Genomic DNA, 22,128 nt, shown 5'->3' with positions numbered 1-22,128 from the left:
AACAAAGAAAAAATCCTACAGTTTTATTACACATATCGTATATTATAATAAACAAAATGCTTTAAAAATGCATGTAAAAACTGTAAAGTTCACGTGAATATTATTGTTTTGTGTGTGTGTGTGTGTGTGTGTGTGTGTGTGTGTGTGTGTGTGTGTGTTTAACTTCAATTTTCATTGTTATTTTTTTATGTTAGTCTGAGGCACTGGTTTACACGATTTATATATTTATTTATTTGGATTTACGTGATTTATGACAGCTGCTCCACGTGCCATGGGGCGTCACTGGCACCTTTGCCCACGCCCAGGTCACGTGTCGATGAGCGGTGAGCCAATCCTGAGCGCCGACTGGAAACAGCTGACGGTGAACAACAACACTGGCCCGTCTTCTCTTCCTGCAGGTGGTGGTGTGTAGTGGACTTCGGCACGTAGTGCACAAACTCTTTTGGGCACCTTGTTTGAAGCGTCGGTATCTGTCTCTGACTTGTGACGTGACGTTACTGAGGTGAATGCATTTTTTTTAAAGTGAACCTCCTTTAACGAGAAAGGAGCGAGCTCTCCAGTGAGGAGGAGACCCGGAGCTCGTCATCCATCCCCGAGCCAACCCGCACAATGGCACCGTCCCTCATCCGTGCTTGCCGCAGTCTGGCTCTCTCGACGTGGCTGCTGTCGTTCTGTTTCGTGCACTTGCTGTGCCTGGACTTCACGGTTGCAGAGAAGGAGGAGTGGTACACGGCTTTCGTCAACATCACCTATCTGGACCCCGTTACCTCGGAGGTCAAGACAGAGAAAACCGAGTGCGGTCGGTATGGTGAGCACTCTCCCAAGAAGGAAGCCAGAGGACTGGTCCTGGTTCCGTCCCTCTTGCAGGACAGACAGGTGTGCGACCCGGCTGTCCGGTTCCCCGCTGTCTCTCCCAACACCGCCTGGGTGGCGTTAGTGGCTGCGGGGAATTGTACGTACAGAGAGAAGATCCGTAACGCTGCAAACCTCAACGCCTCTGCAGTTCTTATATACAATGTGGGCTCCAGCGGTGCCAACGACACCATAACAATGCCCCATCCAGGTAAGAAACAGCCTGTCAACATGCAAGGCCAGTCCTCTTTTTACAGTCTTTATTCCTGTCCTGACATTTATCGAAACTGTTTACTCTTGCAGCAAGCATCCTCCTACTACAGGTGTCTAGTATCGTGGAGGTCTGAGAACAAGTGTCACTAATTACTTGCTTGTTAAGTGTTGAGCACCTCTGGCCAAGATTAATGGTTTTCATCCCCAAGCTGAAGCCCCAGAGCTCTTCTTCAGCGTGTAATCAGCAAAATAATCAATTGGTAGAGTAGATGACTTGCAGTGCACTGACTCCCCGAGCAAATGGACTGATATCCGCTGCTAGAGATCTGCTGAAGTAGCAAACTGGCTGCAGGATTTGCTGTTGGTCTTGCTGAAGTTTGTCAATGTCAATTTTCCAAGTTACCAGTAACATTACTAAATATTTTTCATTTTATTGCAGTTCTTCCATGTGTCTAGTTTTCACTGGTGGAGTTTGCCTGTTTTAACTGTGCAGTTGTCCAACACACTGCAACTATATTCCTGTAATGATTAATTACAAAGCAAATAGGACGGCAAGAGATGATTATTTTCACCATCGATTAATAGTTTTGCCTATAAAACGCCAGAAAATAGTGAAAATTGCCCAGAAAGTTCATGTTTACGTCTTCAGATGTCTTATTTTGTTTGATCAACAGTCCAAAATCCAAAGATACTCAGTTTACTATCATGTATGACCAAGAAAAGCTTCAGATAATCACATCTGAGAAGCTGCAAACAGCAAATTTTTGGCTTTTTTGCTTAAAAAATGACTAAAACGATAAGTTAATTTGCCAGACTAGTTGCAGATTAATTTTCTGTTGATTGACTAATCAATTTATCGACTAATCGTTGCAGCTCTAAAAGCAATAAACTGTTTCCTAAAGTTCTCAATCATTGAAGGAGATGAGCACAAATTACTTAACTGTTCCAACATTATGGGGAAATTACTTTTAAAAGCATTAATGGCTACTCATTATATTGTTTTGTAAAATAGTTGTGTATATATGTGAACATTGAAATACTTTTCATGATGTGCCAAGAAACACACAAATGGCCAGCATGTATATCAATTTGTTGAGGATAGTCTCTGTGAAGACGAGAGTCTCCCTTTACAATCTCACACGTCTCCTTCACAAATATTATTTCATGAGTCAAGAAAGGAACCAGTGGCAGTAGATAAACACACAATTTAAAATGTTGTGGAAAAGCACAGGCTGCAGACTCGCAGGTAAATCCTCAAGACAAAGCTGAGGAACAACAACGGCGCTTATCAATCTGCTGCTGAAAACACCCATTTCGGAGACAAAACATGTAAATAAACAGTGTATAAACAGCACACTCAACACGCCTTTAACAAATCCATGCAAAACGTCCTTAAAAACACAAACTCCAGACTATCAGGTTCTTTTCAGCAGAGTCACATTCCCCACTTGTTTACCAGAGGCAGTGCAGGCTGCTGCATATATAATTAGACAAGCGCTTGCTGTTTAAGTAGCATCGAGAACAGTACGTTGCCTACTACCTGTTTATGACAACTTTTTGATGTTTTGACTAGTACATAAAAATATGCAAATCATAAACAAAACTACAGCCCAAATTTACTTGCTAAATGTGGAAATCCTATTTAAAGTTCATCTTAGACAAAGACAGAGGGGGGTTTACTTTAACAAAAGGCTTTTCAAAGAGATAGCATTAAGTAGCAGAGAAGATTCCTGAATGAATTATAGGGGCTGTTGAGATAGAAGGATACACTGACTGTGTAAACACTCACATCTCCATTGCAAGGAGGAAAAAGGTGTTGAGGAAAAATAACTATTTTCCACAAACCCTACTTGTGTTTTTATGAATGATGTGATGCCTTATTGATCTTCATTGAGAATTTTTCTTTTGGTTTGCTGTTCCTGGAGCTCGTAGACAATCAGTTCTCGTTTATGTGCTCTTTATGTTTGAATGCTGCTTCTGCATTGTTAAAAAAAATGCTGTTATTTCTACAAAAACAGCAGGTTATCATAGATGCACTACCTTGCATTTTCTTATAAATTTATCGGTGTCCAAGAATTAGGATTAACCTTTTTATTCAAAACTTTAAAATATTTTTTTAGTTTAATAGTCTCATTTCTATTTTTTAACTAAAACAATGTATTACTTGTAAGACATAAAGTTATCTTTTACTTTTAGACCTTCTACTGTACAGTAGCGTTGAGTCGAGCCTTTTTTTACATTTAACTAGGATTTCCATTGGAAATGTGTCCTCAGCATGTTGCTAGTTTTCATAAAGGTGTGGCTGACCAACACGCCTGTGCTGGACAACAGCACAATGCCTGACTGCTGTTTGACAAAAGGATCTGCACAGAAACAGATGTTCAAACAAAAAGCAAACAACACCTGATGACAGAAAAGTCAAGTGACTGTGACTTGTTTTCACCCAGAAGCTGTTCAGAAGAGACGTCCATTTGTGCTTTATCACAGGCGCTTGTCAAGATAAGCAGATCATTTAATTCTATGTAAAGCCTCTGCAGCTCAGATTCAATGACAGACATTTCACAGCAAAGTTTAAAGTACCATTTTCATAGTATTCTGTTGTTCTTTTGTGTAGTATACCTGGGATTAATCACCTGGTTAAATAAAAAAATAAAAAAACTTGTAGAACTTGGCTGGATTCATTAATGACTGGCCTAGATGGATCGCAGGACTTTCACTTGTTATGGAATATTTTTCCATTCATGTTTTGCTATTTCATTCAAATAAGAGTCTGCCAGCATGTCCTCATTGATATCTGCAATATTTGTCCACTGAACATACATTATTCCTCTGTTCCTCTGTATCAAACAACATCTCCAGTGCACATCGCTGGGTTACTTGCAGCAGCAAAAGATGAACAGCGCCAAGCTATTTCAAAGACCTGCCCTGCTTCCAGCCGTGACATAAATATAAACCGAGATGCTTTATGAGACAGAGAAGACAGCCAGGAGAGGTGTGATGACAGCGCTGTTAGAGAGGAGGAAGGTAACGCAGTCTGACAGAGTGCAGTGACAAAGGGAACGGTCTTAATGTTTAGACTGAATGTAAGGCTGTCAAGTAAAGAATGGAGCACTTCTTCTCTGTCCAGAGCCAACACAGCTGGGCTGTAAAATCCACAGTTGCCAGAGCCACAAACCTCTCAGCCCTGTCTTAATTTAACCCTTTCCTATCAAAGCTGAACAGTGTCAGACCTCAGATAATGTGTGTTGACCCATTCTGAAAAAGCAAACTTTATCCCAACATGTCGGCCTGGAGGGACTTTCAGACTTTGAGGCCCTTTTAGGTTGAGTTGTATAAATGAATTAATCAATTACTCAAAGACTCTGGAGCTTTGTATAAAATTTTTGCATGATTAAGCTGCAGTGTTGCCTACTTTGTATAACTGTCAAATTCAGGGTAGTACATGGTTGTTAATAAACAGGTCACCAGTTAATTCTGTGGTAATCTGTGCTTGAGTGTTAACCCACTCTGAAGCTAGACTGCTAAATAAATCAAGTTCACAGCACAGAACAGGCTGGTATACACTAAATTTACCCGTTTAGTATTTATTTCTTTTTTGCCCCAAATTGTGGCCTAGTGGGTCTGAAACCAGGGATCTTTTAACAAGTTCAGCCTCAGTCTCAGACATTGCCCTCCTGTTTTAGAGGCAGCTATTTTTGTCCACTCTGACTGCGTCACAGTGAACAGAAGAAGGAGATAAGAGTCAAGGCTTAGGGAAATCTTACATGCCTTATTATGCCTTTCCTTATTTCCACTGAAGCTGGCCATACATGGCCAATTTTTTAGAAGTCTGCAGAGTTTGGGCGCAAGGGTTTAATTCTTGAAATTATTTGCCTTTTGACATTAGATGTTGTGGCTTTATCTTGTATTTATAAAGGCAGTTGTTGCATTACAGTGATTTCCCTTCACACCATATGGTCAGGAGGAGTGTGTGTATCTGAGGTTAAACACACAGAAAAAGAGGCTTACAAAATAGTTGACATGCACACATTTATGTTGTCAGGGAGTCTTGTCAGCATTCATATGGATTGTCGGGGAAGATATTTTTGCATCTGCTGAGAAAATGATTTTAAAAACTGTGAAACCATCTTCCAACCAAATGCTTACCTTATTTGAATTTTCATACCAAAGAGACAGGCAAGTCTGTATACACCATGGTGTTCAGCAGCATATTACCATCTGTTTGCTGTCCAAACACAAGCTTTTGTTTTCTCTTTCATTGTTTGTAGCATGGTTTGCTTTAAAAGCTCTACCATGCACACAGTTTGAGTTAGAAGCCTTCATCAAACAAGGATAAACCTTTGTTGGATCTGGCTGTTTTTGCAGAGGATGGTACACATGAAGCGTTCTTTACCATACCATAACAAACTGTCAACTTAAAAATGTCTTCAAGAATCCTGCTTTTGTCCAAATACACTTAAATTAAAAGTACAGCCATATTCTTGAACTGTATTTATGGAAGAATTTAAATATTTATTTTTTTATTTATGGTCAAGAAGCTCAGCTGCCTATGCTAATCCTTGCATAAGCATGACAATAAAACAGTTTAAAAGACATAATTTTGGTCTGACTACTAGACCATGGTCATATAAAACGTAGCAGCTGTGCAGATTACATAAAGGGATTTATGAGCATGACAGCAGGAATGCATTGCAGCTACATCCTGAAAATGTACCAAATGTGTCGGGCGTAAAGAGTGTAGCTCCTCGGGAAAACACAAAACACTGTCTCAGTGTTTCGGTGACAGTATCACCTCAGAGTATGATGTTAAAATAACTCCGTTCAGGGCATGAGGATTTGTCACAGCGCTGTAAATCTGGCAGGCTGCACAGGAGAAGCTGTTGATGATGGCAGATTGAATAAAGCCGCTGTTTACGGTGACTGATAGAGAGAGTGAAGCACCGCAGGGAGCCTCTGTGACAGCCGTGCAGCCGGAGCCATAAACAGGCAGCAGAGGGAATATGATGTAACTGTGGCTCAGGCTGTTGATGCAGTTCCTGGAAATATCAACCTAGAGCTTTACAGCTGAGAGTAGAGACTTATTATTGTGTCTAGAAACTATTGAGTTGACTTCAAATAAACTGTGCAGTGAAGCTTGAGTGATACTGAATTTTTGAGAAAGAAGCCAATTTTAAAGCTCCGAGCACCTTTGTTTTAAATATTTAAGTATTTCTCTGTAACATTTAATATTCATAATTAAATATGCAACATTCACACTTAGTTTGACTAGCATTTGATTGACAATTCTGGCAACATAAGCAAACAACCCTGCAAAAAATGTAGCTACATTTTGATTGTGTTTGGATGTGTGTGTGACATGAATTGGGTTTTTTTTGTTTTGTTTTTTTACCTGAGTCCCACCCACTTCAAACCAGTGAGAGAAGCACAGACAGAAATCTCTATGTATAATAACCAAAACTGTTCTCACTGCAGCAGAAAAATGTGTGTTCAAGTAGGAAGCCGTCACTCAAAGTAAGAAGCTGATTGAGAAAATGGGTCATCAGGGCCTTTAAAATCCAATAACAAAATCACCCACCACATTAACAAAAATATTTGATAAGGGTCCCTTAAATGTGAAATATATATACTTACAAAACATTTTACAGCTGAAAAATAAACTTTTAAGAGTTCTCTGGTAGGCAAACTATGAAATACCAACAATAAATGATCTCAAAACACATTTTTGGCATTCTTATGCTGCAAATTCAGTGTCTATCGACATACAGTATCCGTGATAATGATGCATTAGATCAATAATGTTCACCATATTTTATCTTCTCTTAATACTGAGCCATCTTTACTTTCCTATTGTGCCCTATGATTGGTAAACATTATTTATTTTTGTGAGCATTATGTCACAGTGTAAAAAGTTCAGGAGGTTTTTTAAAACTCTCTCAAAAGGTACATATGTTCTAGCAGCGATAAATTTGCAGCCTATTTGTTTTCATAACACGCTTGATGCGTTTTAGCTCAAGAAGCAGCGCACAAAGATTTTTTTTTTATCTCACATTAGGAGACTGAACCGTTGAGAGGCATTAGCTAAGAGTGTGAGAAGAAGCATATTCAGAGAAGTATATATTTTATGTATTTGTTAAATCCCTGATGGGAGTTTTTCTATAGTGCTAGTAACCCCTACAAATCATATAAATTTGGCATTCCCCCTGGTCGTCCTTCAGAGGCAGGAGGTGATAGATGCCTGGTGACTCTGTAATGCAGAAAGCCTTCATTGTGTCCGTCAAGCAAAGCAACAGATGGCTCCTGGCAGGAGGCCTCTGACATTGAGAGTGAGGCTTTAGTTGGTCTTTCTTGCCTAAGCTCCCGGCAACCTGCCCAAGTTTCCTCCTATAAACCCAAGTTTGAACCAGTTTTCACACCTGCTGTGGTTTAAAGCACAATTCATTACATACTGAATACACCAGGGATGTGATGTGATGCTGGATGATGACTACTTTCTCTGTAAAAAAAAAAAAAAAAAAAAAAAAAAAAAAAAGATACGATTTCTAAATGTACTTGCATATTCCTGTAATTATAAAAGAACTAAGACAATATGCACAAATAGCATATTTTGACATTAGTTTGGTAAGGATATTGTAAGTTTAGTTAACTTTTGATGGCAAATAGATTTGCATTGTTAGAAGTGTTTGCCCTAAAACTGCAAAGATTAGTCGATTAATTGATTAGTTGCCAACTATTAAATTAATCACCAACTATTTTGATATCAGTTAATCATTTGGAGTCATTATTTTAAGAAAAATGTCCAAATTCTCTGGTTCCAGCTTCTCAAATGTGAATATTTTCTGGTTTCTATGATAGTAAACTTAATATCTTTAAGTTGTGGACTGTTGGTTGGGGCAAAACAAGACATCAGGCGCTCTTTTTTATTCAATAATTTAATTGGTAATTGATATAATATATATTTTCTGTGAATTGCATTTCCCTTGAGGTGCTGTTTCAAAGTTTTTTCCGCACAGGATATCAATCTGGGGGCAGGAATATTATATTCCTTTATTATATTTTTTATTTAATTTGATGTTTTTTGTCTCAAAAAACACATATTTGAAGATGGTTAGTCTAAAAATATCAAAATCAGCCTTCAAGATCCACCATGTGTTAATTTGTGTGTAATTGTAGTGTTTAAACTGCTCTTTGGGTGATTAAAACTCCCAAATTCACACACACACAACTCAGCAACAGTCCTGGTTCATCCACTAAATGTCTAAACTGCTGCTGTCTGTGTCGTATCTCCAGGTACAGGTGATGTTGTGGCCATCATGATCCCAGAGCCTAAAGGTCGGGAGATCGTGGCCTTGCTGGATCAGCACATCGTGGTCATGTTGCACGTCACTATAGGAACCCGCAACCTGCAGAAGTATGTGAGCAGAACGTCGGTAGTGTTTGTCTCCATCTCCTTCATCGTTCTTATGATCATCTCCCTCGCCTGGCTTGTCTTCTACTATATCCAGAGATTCCGCTACGCTAATGCCCGAGACCGAAACCAGGTATGACTGTATGCTCGTTGTTTAACTGTTTGTGCTGATTTATATCTGTCTACAGGGGATACTGACAGTGCAGTGGTGCTGTGGTCTTAACATTGATCCATGTCTTTTTTCCATCTGGTGTCGGCCCTGTAAGGCTTTAAGGAAAAGCCAGAATTAGTCTGACATCTGGCCGAACAGAGACATGGCAAACCAGTGAACCATCAACCAGCTCAGCTTCTGGCCCTTTGAGCCGACAGTGCAAATACTCGCTCTCGCCATCTTATTTTATTATGAATGGCCGACTGTGACGTTCTTGTGACGTCCGTAATGATAATACATCACCATGCCTGTTATAATAGGCGCTGGTGCCATGACAACCATTGTTTGTATTTTCACTTTGAATTATCTTGATTTATGTTGGACAAAGAATTCTCCCATAGCAGCAAATCTGCTTTCAATTTATTTCCAAAGGCAGCCAAGTAAAGTGAAACAGACTTTGAACGTTTACAGCATTACAGTTTGTTTGATAGATAACTACTGTAAAACTCTCAGTCCTGAGAATGCACAAATACACAAATCTCCCCTGTATTCACACACGTTATAGTATATTTGCCCAGTTTATTGTCTCTGTCAGGACTTTATGGGCACATACACAATCTCAAAGTGGCACTCTGTAAGTTACCAGCAAATCAATACTTTAAAGAACACATTTCAAGCTCATTATTGTATATACTGCCAAAGCAGCCACTTCTCCTATCCTGGCAGCATTTTTAAAACCATCAGTAGTTGAAGTTGGATACTTTGTCTAATGACCTGATTTCTTGTTTCTAAAGTCACTTTGTATTAAGAGGAAGTGGTCGGTCATTGGTTCACTGGTTTTCTAACTGTGGTTCAGTGGTGGTGTTTTCCTCTCTCATCTATTCACTCAGGCCACTGTAGGTGATGTAAGCTCTCTATTAATTTCCGATAAAACAAATGTGAAGAAGGAGGGCAGGGCAAGATTATTTTATTTATGTAGCACGTTTTTACCTTACATTATAGTGTATACAGGGAAAAGTGACAAAACGACACAAACACACTGATGCATTCACATGAACATTTGGGTTTGTGATGCGATCCAGCAAAGAGGAAAGTATTTCAACTTGTCAGCTTTATATTGATGGATCAGTGAGATACCTGCATACTGCTGTGTCATTGGCTGGCGTTTGGCCACTGTTAAAAACTGACTGTCAGTAATAAAGTAAGATTTTTTTTTTAATGTTTTGCAGAGACGTTTGGGAGACGCTGCCAAAAAGGCCATCAGCAAGCTTCAAGTACGCACCATTAAGAAGGGAGACAAGGTGAATGTGCCCCACACTAAAAACAGTATATGTAATGTTAATTTAAAGTAACATAAAGTATGTTTAGCTACACAGTAAGATCCAAAATATACATGAATTCATGAAAATAATAATTTTAACATAGATTTACTTTAATCTTTTAATTCTTTCTTGCTTTTGCTTTGTGTTGTAGGAGACGGAGTCAGACTTCGACAACTGTGCAGTGTGCATTGAAGGTTATAAGCCGAATGATGTTGTAAGGATATTACCATGCAGGTAAGGCTTGCTTGATTGATCACTGATGAACATAAGTAGGAAAAAACTGCATGTACATACTACATGATGTACATGCTAGATCTTTCATTTTTTTCTGCATTGTAACATCATGATTATTTGTGTTCAAAATGAATCATTTGTTTTCTGCCGTCTTCTTTGGTCAGGCATGTCTTCCACAAGCACTGCGTAGACCCGTGGCTACAGGACCACCGGACGTGTCCCATGTGTAAAATGAACATCCTCAAAGCTTTAGGAATCCCAGTAAGTTCCTTTTGACTTATTTTTGCAAACTCATACCCACATATATAAATATCTAATCTCACTCTCAAGTGCAAAACATAGAAATGATGTGTGTGGTGTGTTCATCCAGCTCAACGCAGACTGCTCCGATGAGAATCCTCCAGACTACGAGGCAACTGTCGGGGGTCAACCCACCAACCCCATCAGCGGCGCCAGTGAAATCACAGTGAACGAGAGCTCGGTGGTGCTGGATCCAGCCGGAAGGGTGATAGGCCTGCAGCTGCTCCATCCTGATGCAGACACAGAAGCTCAGGCAGGGGAAAGCCGCATGATCGCCAGCAGTAAGTCCAGACGTCATATATTTAAAATACAGTTAATAAAATGACAGCAGGCAGTGAGGAGGGATTTCTGACAAACAGCTAAATTTGGAAGTTGGGATGTTCAATCTTAATTCAGTCAAAATGAGCACCACATGCTCTCTGATGTCTATCTCTACTGTTTCAGACACTAAAATTATGCAAAAAGTAACGTGTCTTTGCCAGAGGAAACTAGTTTTCTAACAGCAAGCTTGTTCTGGTTTTATTCTGCTTTCAGGGTTGAATGTTTTATTCTGAGGCTTAAACCAGGCCAGTGGCCACCTGGTCAGTGCTCCCCACTTCAAATCCTCTTGGGCAATGCAGGAGGGAAAGAATAGTCCTCCTTTCCCAGAAAGTCACAAGCTAAAAGTTAAAAGAGAACAGAGTACTCAGTAGTGCATTAAAATATGTTCTACTTTATACAAACACCTAAGGGCTGTTTGCTTTAACTAACAACTATTACACCTGCAAGCTATCAGCACTTAGTTTGTGTTAATGTCTGTGAGTTCATGCACATGCTCACGTGTGTGTTTTTGGGCCACTTATCCTCCAAAGCCAAAATAATTGTCCAAGACAGAGCTTGGAGTAGAATATTGTATTTTTACTCAAAAGATTATTATTGTGTGGGCTTCTTATTTTCATCTAGAGTGGCGGGTTAGTTATATCGCATTTGCTGTGGATCATTGATAAGAATGCACATGAATATACATGTAACTCTAGCAATTAATCTTTATTTTAGACTGTGTACACATGTGGGTGTACAGGAAATAATACAGAATAGAAACTAAATCACTCACTTGGTTAGCTTAAACCCTTTTACATAATGAAACAACTCGAAACATTTAACTACAGTAAAACTGGCAAAACTTACCCCTAGCTGCAGGCAGATTTAATACAAGAATCAAATTTATATTCCCACAGAACACATAAAGCAGAGATTGGAGGGCCTATTTAAGGGGGAGAGTTGTTGGTTTCAGAGAAGAGAAAGAAATGAGAGGATGTCCGTGTAGCTGTGTGCACGTGAGCTTGCATCCTAAGTTTGTTGAGTTCAGTTAAGATGAGTTTGATTTGCTTGTTTTTATTTTATTTTTATGGAGACACTTGTTTTTGGTTTCACTTGTATCACCTCTTCTTTCAATTTTATAACCCAAAGTAATAAGTTTAAGCTACGATATCATGTGTACCTCTTCCATATTATTTCATGTGATTTTGCACTACTTGGAAGCTAAATAAGTCCAGAATTTACTTAAAGGGCAGGTTCACAATCTTTTCAAGTCTCTTAAAACAATAGTCAGGTCCCCGTATGAACATTGAAACAGGTTTTGCTTGTGGCAATCATTTCTCCTGTTGATACTGACCATTAGGAGACCCCTCCCCCCAAATGTGCTGACAATGTAAGTGAAGGGGACAAAATCCACAGTCTTAGTTTTGAGCAAAAATGTATTTAGGTTTTTTCTGAAGTGAAGTTAATATGAGGTTTCAGCTGTCTGAGATATTCAAATAAAATGGATACCATTCCACAGTTACAGTGTTTTTTGTAAAAAAAAAAATCCCTCTTTGTGTTTCTACAGACAGTTTTCCTATTCAGCTGCAGTGGAAAGATCACAACAAAAAGAGGAAATTTAAACATGAAAAAACAGTAACTTTGAAAGATATTGAATTGATTTGACTAATTTGGACAGCTGAAGTCTCATTTTAGCTTTAAAGAAACTTTTAAATATATTTTTTGTCACCCATCACTTACATTTAAAGTGCATTATGAAGGGATCTCTTAATGGTCAGTACAAACAGGATAGAGTGAAAAGTAGCAGCGCACACAGCTGTTGGTATTTGAACCTCAACTGTTTTTATATAAATTGCCATTTCTGCTGTTTTGATTACGCTGATGATGGCTTCTAGCTGAAACACATTCGTCTCTGCTCAGAATAAATAAGAAGACTATTGATCTGTGAGTGCTGGTGTACTGTTTGCTTTGTTCAGTATGAACAGGAGGAATGATTACAGCAAGAAAAACATATGCAAATGTTCGCTTGGGCACCTGACTATTGTTTTAGGACAGACTTGAAAAATTGTGAACCTATCTTCTAATAATAAACCATTTTTTAAAAATGCAAATGCTACATCATTATGGTAAATGACTTTCCACTTTGCCTTACAAGTACTCTTCTACAAGGTACTCCACAGCTGCTAGCACAAAGAGCCAGGTTTACGTTTATGTGTTTGACAAGCAGTAGATCAGCTCACCACAAGCTTGTATTGTTCTCGAGACTAATTTGAATGTAAATTGGAGGCAATCTGTCGTATGTCGCAGCACTAATGAGCTAACCGAGACGGTGACACTGACAGGCAGTTAGCATGAGATGAACAGGCAGATCTGGCATGATTTCTGCTGCTGTGGGTTGGCTGTGATGGAATGCCGGTTGAATTGCGTCTTTAGTCTGAATAATGAGCACTGTCGGTAATGATATTACTGCTATCAGTCTTCCCAGAGTCAGCCAGCTATTGGGTGTGTGCTGCAGTCAGGGTCTGGAAAAAACCTGATTTGTTGCTGGAATGTGCTTAGTTCTTGTTGTTTGCTTAGTCCTTTCTTGTGGGTTGGCAGAACTCTAATGGACAATAAATTACAGGTTCAAATTTCTCTTAAGACTATACTTAACATACTTATATGTATATTGAAAGAGTTACTGATCACTGTGAGTACTCCTCCTGTGCATAAAGGCTGTTAAAAGATCTCTTCCTAGTACAACTCCAATCTATGATATGGAGGACAAAATCTGCAGTCTTCATTTCATGTAAAAGATGAAGTTTAGTTGAAGCTAATGTGAGGATTCAGCTGCATAAAGGTGTCAGTATTCTTAAAATGAACAAGTTCAAAAGGCAAAAGTGTTAGGAGGCGAGGAAAAGCCGCCATCAAAGGAGGGGTGAGACACGATAATCATTTAAATATGGTGCAACAGTGATAACGGTGCACCCCTCGGGACAGTTTCACCTCAAAGGTATTCATGGTATTGCACTCAAAGTGACAGAAGTAATTGTTTGAAAAATTAAAAACAAAGAACTTGAAAAGTTCAAACCCTGCTTACTTACTTTCTGACCTCCACACACTTGACCAATTGCTGAATGAAGTGGGTGTGACTGTCTGGGGTTTCAAGCATACTGTACTGACACCTTCATTTAGCCAAACACAGTCCATCTATGGTTTCCTCTGACTGTTTACTTGTTGAGCTGTGACAGAGGGGCAGTAAGGGTTGGTTTATGATTGATCAGAACTGGTTCATACCACGTGCTGTCCAACCACATCAGAAATCAAAAGTTTTTACAGTTATTTTGAACGTTTACACTCGAAGGCAGAGTGAAAAATCGGGCCGTCATAGAGAGGGTGGAAACATGATATCATTAAAATATGGGGATAACACCACGTTTTTCAACAGTCTCTCCTGGAAGACATTCATAGTGTTGCACTCGGCTGTTCACGTTAAAAGTGACTGAAATGGTTATGTCAGTAATGTAAAGAGAGAGCTAGAGAGTTAAAACCGTGACCACTTTCTCACCACGCACAGCTGCCCAATCTCAGCGTGAAGTGGATGTGAATGTTGGATTGTCTGTTTCGGAAAGTCACAGAAAAGGTCCTCCTTAATCCGACCTCGGAAATGTTTGGGGGAGGAGGTTTCTGAAGAGATTCAACCATCAGGCAAGCACGTCTGATAGAGTATAACAACCCCTTAATACAGAAATGTACAAAAATCTGTAATTTTAGAAATTACCCAGTTAGTTTGTATAACACAGACTGCTGAATCATTAAATAAGCTTCATTTTATCTACCAAAACGAGGACTGTGAATTTTGTGACCCCATCACCCACAGTGTATTGTTTCATGGCCAGAATGGAGAGTATGAATGATTGAATTGAATTGAATATGAAAACAGAACAGAATGTTTTTCCTGTTCAAGGTCATTGGTATAAGGACAACTAACTAATTATAACTTGGATCCTACAGTGACTGGTTAAATATTAATGAGTTACCTCCCTCACTCCCTCAGGTGAGCACCAGCTGCCGCTCAGCAGTGAATCAGACACATCTCTCATCATGACTGGCGAGGTAGGCATGTCCGAAGTTGACCTGTCCACGGAGCAGGAATGTGATGAGGCCAAATCCTGAGCCAATTGGAGCCAAATAAAAAGTCACCAGGAAAAGGAGGATTGAAGCAGAACCACATGACTAGGGTGCCCAAAGACTCACCTTGTCTTCGGCCGCTGGAGGAAGTGACTTCATAGAAGATGGGCTCATGAGCAATACGACCCATAGCAGCATAAAAACATCCCCTTCTGTCTTTACTGACTGAAAAACAGATCTGTCCCTGCATCTGTGGACATGTTGCTTGCTCATTGTCTTGCAGTCACACTTCACCATCTAATTGGTTTGACTGCCATGGCCAGACAGCCAATCACAGCTCTCACATGGCAACCAGACAGCCAACCACAGCTCTCACATTGTGGCGGCCCAAATTTTTGTCCACGTAATCTGTTTCACATCCTTTAATCTATATACAGTAACTGCTGCGGCGATTTTTGAGCCCTTCCAAGTACTGAGATGGCAAAATATGTGTTTCTTCACTTCGGGAGCCCAAAACTGCTGCTGGACACAATAAGGGGATGGAGATAACAGGGCCTCCTTAATGCCAGATTAAAGTTTAATTATATATGTGCAAATGGTTTGATTTCTTGGTACAAGATCACTGCCAAAATATTTTAGAAGTAAGCTGTACTGATATGACATGGATACATAGCACGTATAGAGCCTAAAGAAGATTTTTTTCCCAAGCCCCTAACAGTTCCCGCCAGCAGTTTTCCTACTTTAGACTTGTTATCCTTGAAATTATAAAGCTTAGTTCTTTAAGTTCATGTGGTCAAGTGACATTGCGGAGTTGGAATATGTATGCACAATTTATGACTTTCTATATGTAAATGTTCCTGTCACTATTTTGTGAGATCTTCATTTTTAACTTTACCAACTATATATTCCTGTTGTGGAGAGGAAATAACCAAACACAAGCTAAATATTTCTGCCCTCACGTATGACAATCGTAGCTTGCCACAAGCATTTTGAAGTGATGTCACCCGTTGCCCTTTTAAAACTGCTGCTGATTAACAAGTTTTCACAGCACGTGCGAGTGATCACGCCCCGCTGTCAGGAGGGTAATTTACTGTATGTACTCACTGCTGTTAAATACAGCTGGCAAATCAAGTTGTCACTGCCACATTCTGGCAGAGTGTACAGTACATATTGTAGACGGATTACCCAAACTTGTCAAGCCAGCCAATATAAATATGTCAACAAATCTTCTGTGCCAAGCTTATCAGTAGTATTGTTAACGTTTTTCTTTTCATGTGCACTGATTTCCTTGGCTGTCAAACAGACTAGAATCTGTGCATGATATGAAACCTATAAAATACAGGGAGACAGAATTGGATAGCTTACGTCCGTTGAAAGATTGTGTGACTGCGTTTTGGTGTAAAAGGATACAAATGAGATGCGTTGGAAATGGTCAGGGTTTTAATTTCAGGAATTTGATGTTCAAAGCATGGTGTATTAAATGGCATGAAAAGCTTGATTTTTTTTTTTTCTTTTTTTTTTTTAGATAATGAAAAAGGGGCATACATGTTTACAGTTGTAGAGGAATTGAGAAGTTTGGTTTTGACTACATCCACACTAAGCCTGCTAATTTTGAAAATGCATGCATCCAGTTGTTTTCAGGGTTTTTTTTGTAGAAGATCTCTGTCCCCATTAAAACACCTGAACAATCAGAACATGTTCAGCATAAATGCTTCCTGTTAATCAGGCAAACAGTAATTCCTGCACTGCTGCGCTGAAATCAAAGCACAATTTTATGATTCAGATTCACCTGATAAACATTAATCCGGGTAAATAACAACACCTTTATTGTGTAATCAGCTATATTGACATTTAAGCCATTTCTGTTTTTTATAAAGCGAGCAGCACCCGCAGAAGATTAACGATTAGTTACCTTACTTAAAAGCCCAAGAACAAAGAAGGTTATCACACAAGTTTAATAGCTTTCAACTATAAATCAAATGTAGAAAATGTAACGTGAAGTTGACCGACAGATTTGTTATTTCGGAAATAGTTTGAGTCATAAAAATCCTTTCATTTTGATTAGCATTTTAGTTTCTGCTTAACTTTATGTACGTTTTTAATTTAACATCATCAAACCTTAATCACCACCAGCAAGAACAGCACTGTTAACTATAAAATGGTAAGTAACTAAGCTAGCACATAGCATTTTATCACACTTAGCATCTACATCAGAGAAAGTGGATCTTGCAGCTGCAGCTCTGTCTCTGGGTCAAGACCACAACAGATAAATAAAGATGCATTTTCAAATTTAGCTAGCTTTGTGTGGACACACTCTTAGACCTCCATAGTAATGCTGACTGTTAATTCATATTCATAATCTGTTACAGTTCTTTTATGTTTCCTTTTACTATCGTATTGTAGTCCTGTCAATCACCTCTAGATTACCTTTTCAGTAACGTGATCTTGCAGGATCTAACACTCATTTGAATCAGTCTCCTCTCACATTCCTGCAGACTTGCATACCAAAAAAAAAAGCACAGACCCGCTGACTGGATCGATGAAGCCAGTGGAATTTAACTGGGTTTTCTCTCAGTCACTGTTTCCATTATGTCCCGCAGCCACCTGGGACTTGGTTATGTAACGTGCACATGTCCAAACTCCTCTGTTTGGGTCAATCATTGAATGATCATCGAATGTACGGGCAAATGTTTCAATGTTTCATGGAAGCTGTGGCAAATTACAGTGTGCCCACATTGTAGTTTTTATGTCTTTAAGCGTGTTGTGAGAATTTGTTCTTGGCTGTAGCAGCTTTATAGCTAAAGTAAGAATATTTTGGTTCTGACGGCAGTGTTTCAGTGTGAAATACTGTCTTCAGTTGCAGTAATTTCCCAGGGAAAAGCTTAACAGTTTTACACATTACCTCACTTATTCAACTACACACTGACCACTTCTACAGGTAACCTACAATTGTAACATGACTGAAATGTGTGGTAGCAGCACGGAAACATTAATGAATGTACATTTTCATATACTATCTGTTAGACAATGTGGTGGTAGTAGCTGGTTTTATAGAAAGCCTGTTGCTTTTCGAGCATTGTTTACCTCTCTAGCTTTTGAATATGAAAGTGGAGAAAGGATTTGATTCTTGCCAGCCTGAAATGAATGCAGATTCAGGACCTTTAAGCCTCTGTATTTTAGAACAGCTCACATGGATGAGACGGCACAGCACGTGCGATAACCCAGAAACACCCAACAGCTTTGATTTCTCTTGCTCTCTTCATCTTGTTCCTCGTTCTCTCGTGTCCACACTTTGAATTCTGGGGTCTTCTTCTGTCATCTTGACTCCCTCTCACACTTACACACAAATATAACCAACACTCTTGTCTCCATCTGACCATTTGTTTGGTTACCATAGCGACAAGATAACGCAAAGCACATCAATTTTCAGCAAACAGATCACTTGATTCTGGCTGTACTGCCTAATTGGACGTGTTTGTGTGTGAAGTTTATTTAAGGCCTTCTTTTTACTGAGCAACTTAAAAATGTGACCAAGGTATAAGGTTGTCTTCTCAGTTTTGCCTGTTTACAGTGTTTGAACACAGTCATTTCAATAGGAACTATCTTACAGGAATAAATAGAATTCAATGGTAATTTACACAAAAGACATAAAATATATGATATTCAATGTACTTATGAAGTAATAGATTGTTGTCTCTACTTGTACCTGCAACACTGGGTAACACTTTATTTTATGTGTTTCTAAGAAAGAACTATGCAATTTGGTGCTATTATAAGAATATGAATGTCCTTAAAAAAACTCAATCTGAACACAAGTAAACAATTATTTATTATTGGAAACTTTTTCTCCGTATTTGTTTTCTTTTTAATTCATTCATTCATTTATTTTATTAGTTTATCTGACAGGGACAGTGCTCATTGGACAACAGAAAACAAACTCAGTTGTTGATTAAAATGATATATCTTATTAAATACACAGCATAATTAATATGCGCAAAGCACTACAGTACACATCCACCAATAAATAATGTCACAGTAAAAAACATGGTACTGTAGTTTGCTACAGTGCATAAATAAGAAGAACAAAAAAAGACGATTGAATTGCCTTGTAAACAAATGTGACATTTTTGCATGTTCAGCTGACACCTGTGAACTTACTATAAACTATTTAGGTTACTCTAGTAGTTCATTCAGATAGAAATGAATGTACCACTTGAACATGTTCTCTATTTTTGCTTATAGTACCAAATTATGTAGATTCAGGAATTCTTCTTAGAAAGTATTAAGAAATGATTTAGAAATCACACACCTGTAGAATAAAGCGTTACCCAACATAGTTTTATCATAGGTAGTTAATCAAGGCTTTCATCCATTTCTTTTTGTTCTCTTTGTCACATTTGTTTTCTTCTGGTTGTGTAAACCTTCCTATATTGCACTTTATCCCTCCAGCGGATGGGGAACGGCTTGAGAAAGTCTTTTTTTATGTACAGCTTTTAAGAATGAGGGCTACAGTATTGAACATGGCACATGACCCACGTGTTGCTTATTGTATAATGTTCTTGTGATCTTTTATCTGTACTGTTGTGTATGTGAGGTGGGGGGAGTATCAATATATTGCACACTATACCCAGCAGAAATATCAGCATTGCTATTTTGTAATATAAAAGAATTGTATGATTAGGAGTGCCGCTGTCCTTTTCTTGTACCATGATGCACGTGTAGGAATGTCTATGATTGTGACTTATAATAAATTTGAATCAGGTTTTTTCAACTTTGATAAACCTGTTTGTTTTATTTAAAAGCTCAGTTAAAAAGCATGTGTGTCATCTGCTCCTGCGACGTTACCTGCCACGCCCTCTACTTCCTATCCTGTGTCTCCCTAACCTGCCGCCACTCTCCCAGCGCTCACTCTCTCTCCTTGTGTGTGTGTGTGTGTGTGTGATAGTGCGAGTGGGGACAGGTGTGCTGGAGTCAGAGCAGAGCCCCACCAGCTGCTACTCGTTCCATAATCACGACCTCTACAAATACTCAGCCCTGCCACTTCCATGCTGCCAAATCATAGCATGTCATATGACTCCTGCATCTGTAACAGCTTGTCCACCATCAGACACAACAGCTGAGGACAAGATGAGCACACTGTGACTGTTTTTAAATGAGTCCAAAGTTATCTTTTCTTCAGACAACGTTAATTCCTTTTAACATGACTAGTAATGTGGCACAACTTGTGTTTCATGTTTTTGCCATTTGTAATGACTTAAATCAGTGTTTTTCAATCCTGGTCCTGCCCTGTGAATGGGTTGTCATCAGGCTTCTGCAGAACTTGATGACAAGCTGATCATTTGAGTGAGGCGTGTTGAAACAGGGAAACATCTAAAATATGCAGAGCAGGGCTGCCCCAGGACCAGGATTGAAAAACACTGACCTAGATATATAGCTGCCTGCTAACATAGCAGCTTAAAGCTGCTGCGGCAAACAGTTTCACGTGTGTACATGCATTTATTCTGACTTACTAAGCTAGCAAGTCATATTGAGACTTTGTTTTGTTGTGATCCTGAGATAACACATTGAAGTAGGGGTGTGTTTTTAATATTTTCCGGCTACATTTGTTCACCTCTAAAATGTATTCTTATGGAGTATATCCAGTATCCGGACCAGAACTGTGACTTCCTTCTCCTCAACCAGTCAGGACCCTTCTATGACCCAAGTTTAGTCACATAATCTGTAAAGTTTTAATCGATGCAAGGGGTAACGCAAATTCATTTGTGAACATAGTCTGTGTATTCATGCTGAAATGTTGAAAGTGTTGTTTCACTTCATAATGTGCATCCTTTTTTGTTTGTTTTTCCACCCATGTTTGTTATTCTCTGTAAAGCACCTGCTGACAAATGTATTGATTCAAACTCTGATAAATAAATCCGCCTTAATGAAGACATGAGGCCTACAATCAATAATGAAAATTACTTTGCTTGTGTGCAAAACAGTAGCTGCTATATGAATCGTCTATCAACAGATCGGTGTCTCATTTATATATTTTCTCTCCCTCTGTCAGATTCTGTATGCAAGCAGGAGACTTTTTCCTGTCGCAGAAACTTCCAGTCAAAAAGTTGCAAAGAAGGACGCTGCTGCAGCTACCCTGCACAGTGTCATCAGAGAGATGCAGGGAGGTGCGAGCACCAGGGACAAAGGAAATACTGCCAGTATGGACCAATGGATATACTCTCAAAATCCAGTGTGCCCAAATACAAATACGTTATTCGGCAAAGCACAAATAGTGGGGTTTTCTACGAATATTTGTTTCATACAAATATATTAAAAATTATTTGTTTTCAGGAAGAAGAAAAAAAACATGTCAAATACCAGCTCGCAGATCGGTTACATCACTATCTCAGTCTCTCTCCTCTGCTCCGCTGTTACGTCTATCAGCAGGTCTCAATGAGGGGAGTCACATCCACCTCCTACATGACGCACATTTCCTAATTTGGACATCACTCCTGGAGTTGGGAGTGTTCCCCAGAGATAAAGCTGAGCTACTGACACATGCAAAGTTCTCCCAACTGACTCTCCATAACCTGTTGTTCCCCTTCTCCTTTCCACAAAATCAGGTTGTAAAAAATAGGCAATAAATGAGAAGTGTAAAGCAATAATCACCTTTGAAGTTCTGCTCTGGATGTTGCATGCTGTGCTGTCTCTGTGTTATGGGTGTATAAATAGGCAGAGGCAGAGGTCACAATGAGTAAGTTTTAGCTCAGTAATCAGTGCAATCATCTATAATCTGGGAGACTCCAGTTCAAGACCCAGTGTGGGGACCTCCTTCGCACTTATTGTAACACTTTAATTTTCTAAATTAAAAGCGTAATAAAAATAAAAACAGGATTTTTAAACCTCTTTCCACTTTTACTTGAATACACATACTAATAATTTTGCAGCCTCAAATACAGATACAAATACAAATACTGGGCCCTCTGCACATCCTTAACAGGGAGAGCTACATTTATTTCACCAGAGCAGGTACTCTAAACTTAAGTTTAACCGTACAGACCAACATTTTTAGAGTAGATTTTTAAGTTATAGACTGAGTTAGCCAAAAAAGAGAACATGTATTGTATTTCTTTATCCTCCGCTGTCTATCAGGGGCCAGCTGAAGGTGGCCCCTGTATGGTGGAGATGGTGGAGGGACCTCGCCAGCCACTGTCCCGGTCTCTGCCTGGTGGGAAAAATCTGGTGTCTGTCCTGATGGAGTA

The 22,128-nt window shown here is 39.2% G+C and overlaps 1 protein-coding gene across 1 annotated transcript; it reads left to right on the top strand.

Annotated features, from left to right (window-relative positions):
* The first annotated feature begins 258 nt into the window (after positions 1-258).
* Positions 259-19,658, top strand: rnf150a (ring finger protein 150a). Its single transcript, XM_044347172.1, has 7 exons — positions 259-1,063; positions 8,353-8,603; positions 9,851-9,922; positions 10,095-10,177; positions 10,342-10,438; positions 10,548-10,758; positions 14,814-19,658. The coding sequence occupies exons 1-7, from the start codon at positions 610-612 to the stop codon at positions 14,930-14,932; spliced, it is 1,287 nt and encodes a 428-aa protein (XP_044203107.1). The 5' UTR covers positions 259-609; the 3' UTR covers positions 14,933-19,658.
* The last annotated feature ends 2,470 nt before the right edge of the window (positions 19,659-22,128 follow it).

Source organism: Thunnus albacares, chromosome 3, assembly GCF_914725855.1.
Source record: "Thunnus albacares chromosome 3, fThuAlb1.1, whole genome shotgun sequence".
NCBI classification, from domain to species: Eukaryota; Metazoa; Chordata; class Actinopteri; order Scombriformes; family Scombridae; genus Thunnus; species Thunnus albacares.
This window is presented reverse-complemented; position numbering and strand designations above follow the sequence as displayed.

Bases quoted from the DNA above. Each gene is read 5' to 3' on its own strand.
- rnf150a (XM_044347172.1), top strand. From the start codon at position 610: ATGGCACCGTCCCTCATCCGTGCTTGCCGCAGTCTGGCTCTCTCGACG. The intron at 8,604-9,850 runs GTATGACTGTAT...AATGTTTTGCAG, and splicing joins ATGCCCGAGACCGAAACCAG to AGACGTTTGGGAGACGCTGC. The intron at 10,439-10,547 runs GTAAGTTCCTTT...GTGTTCATCCAG, and splicing joins TCAAAGCTTTAGGAATCCCA to CTCAACGCAGACTGCTCCGA.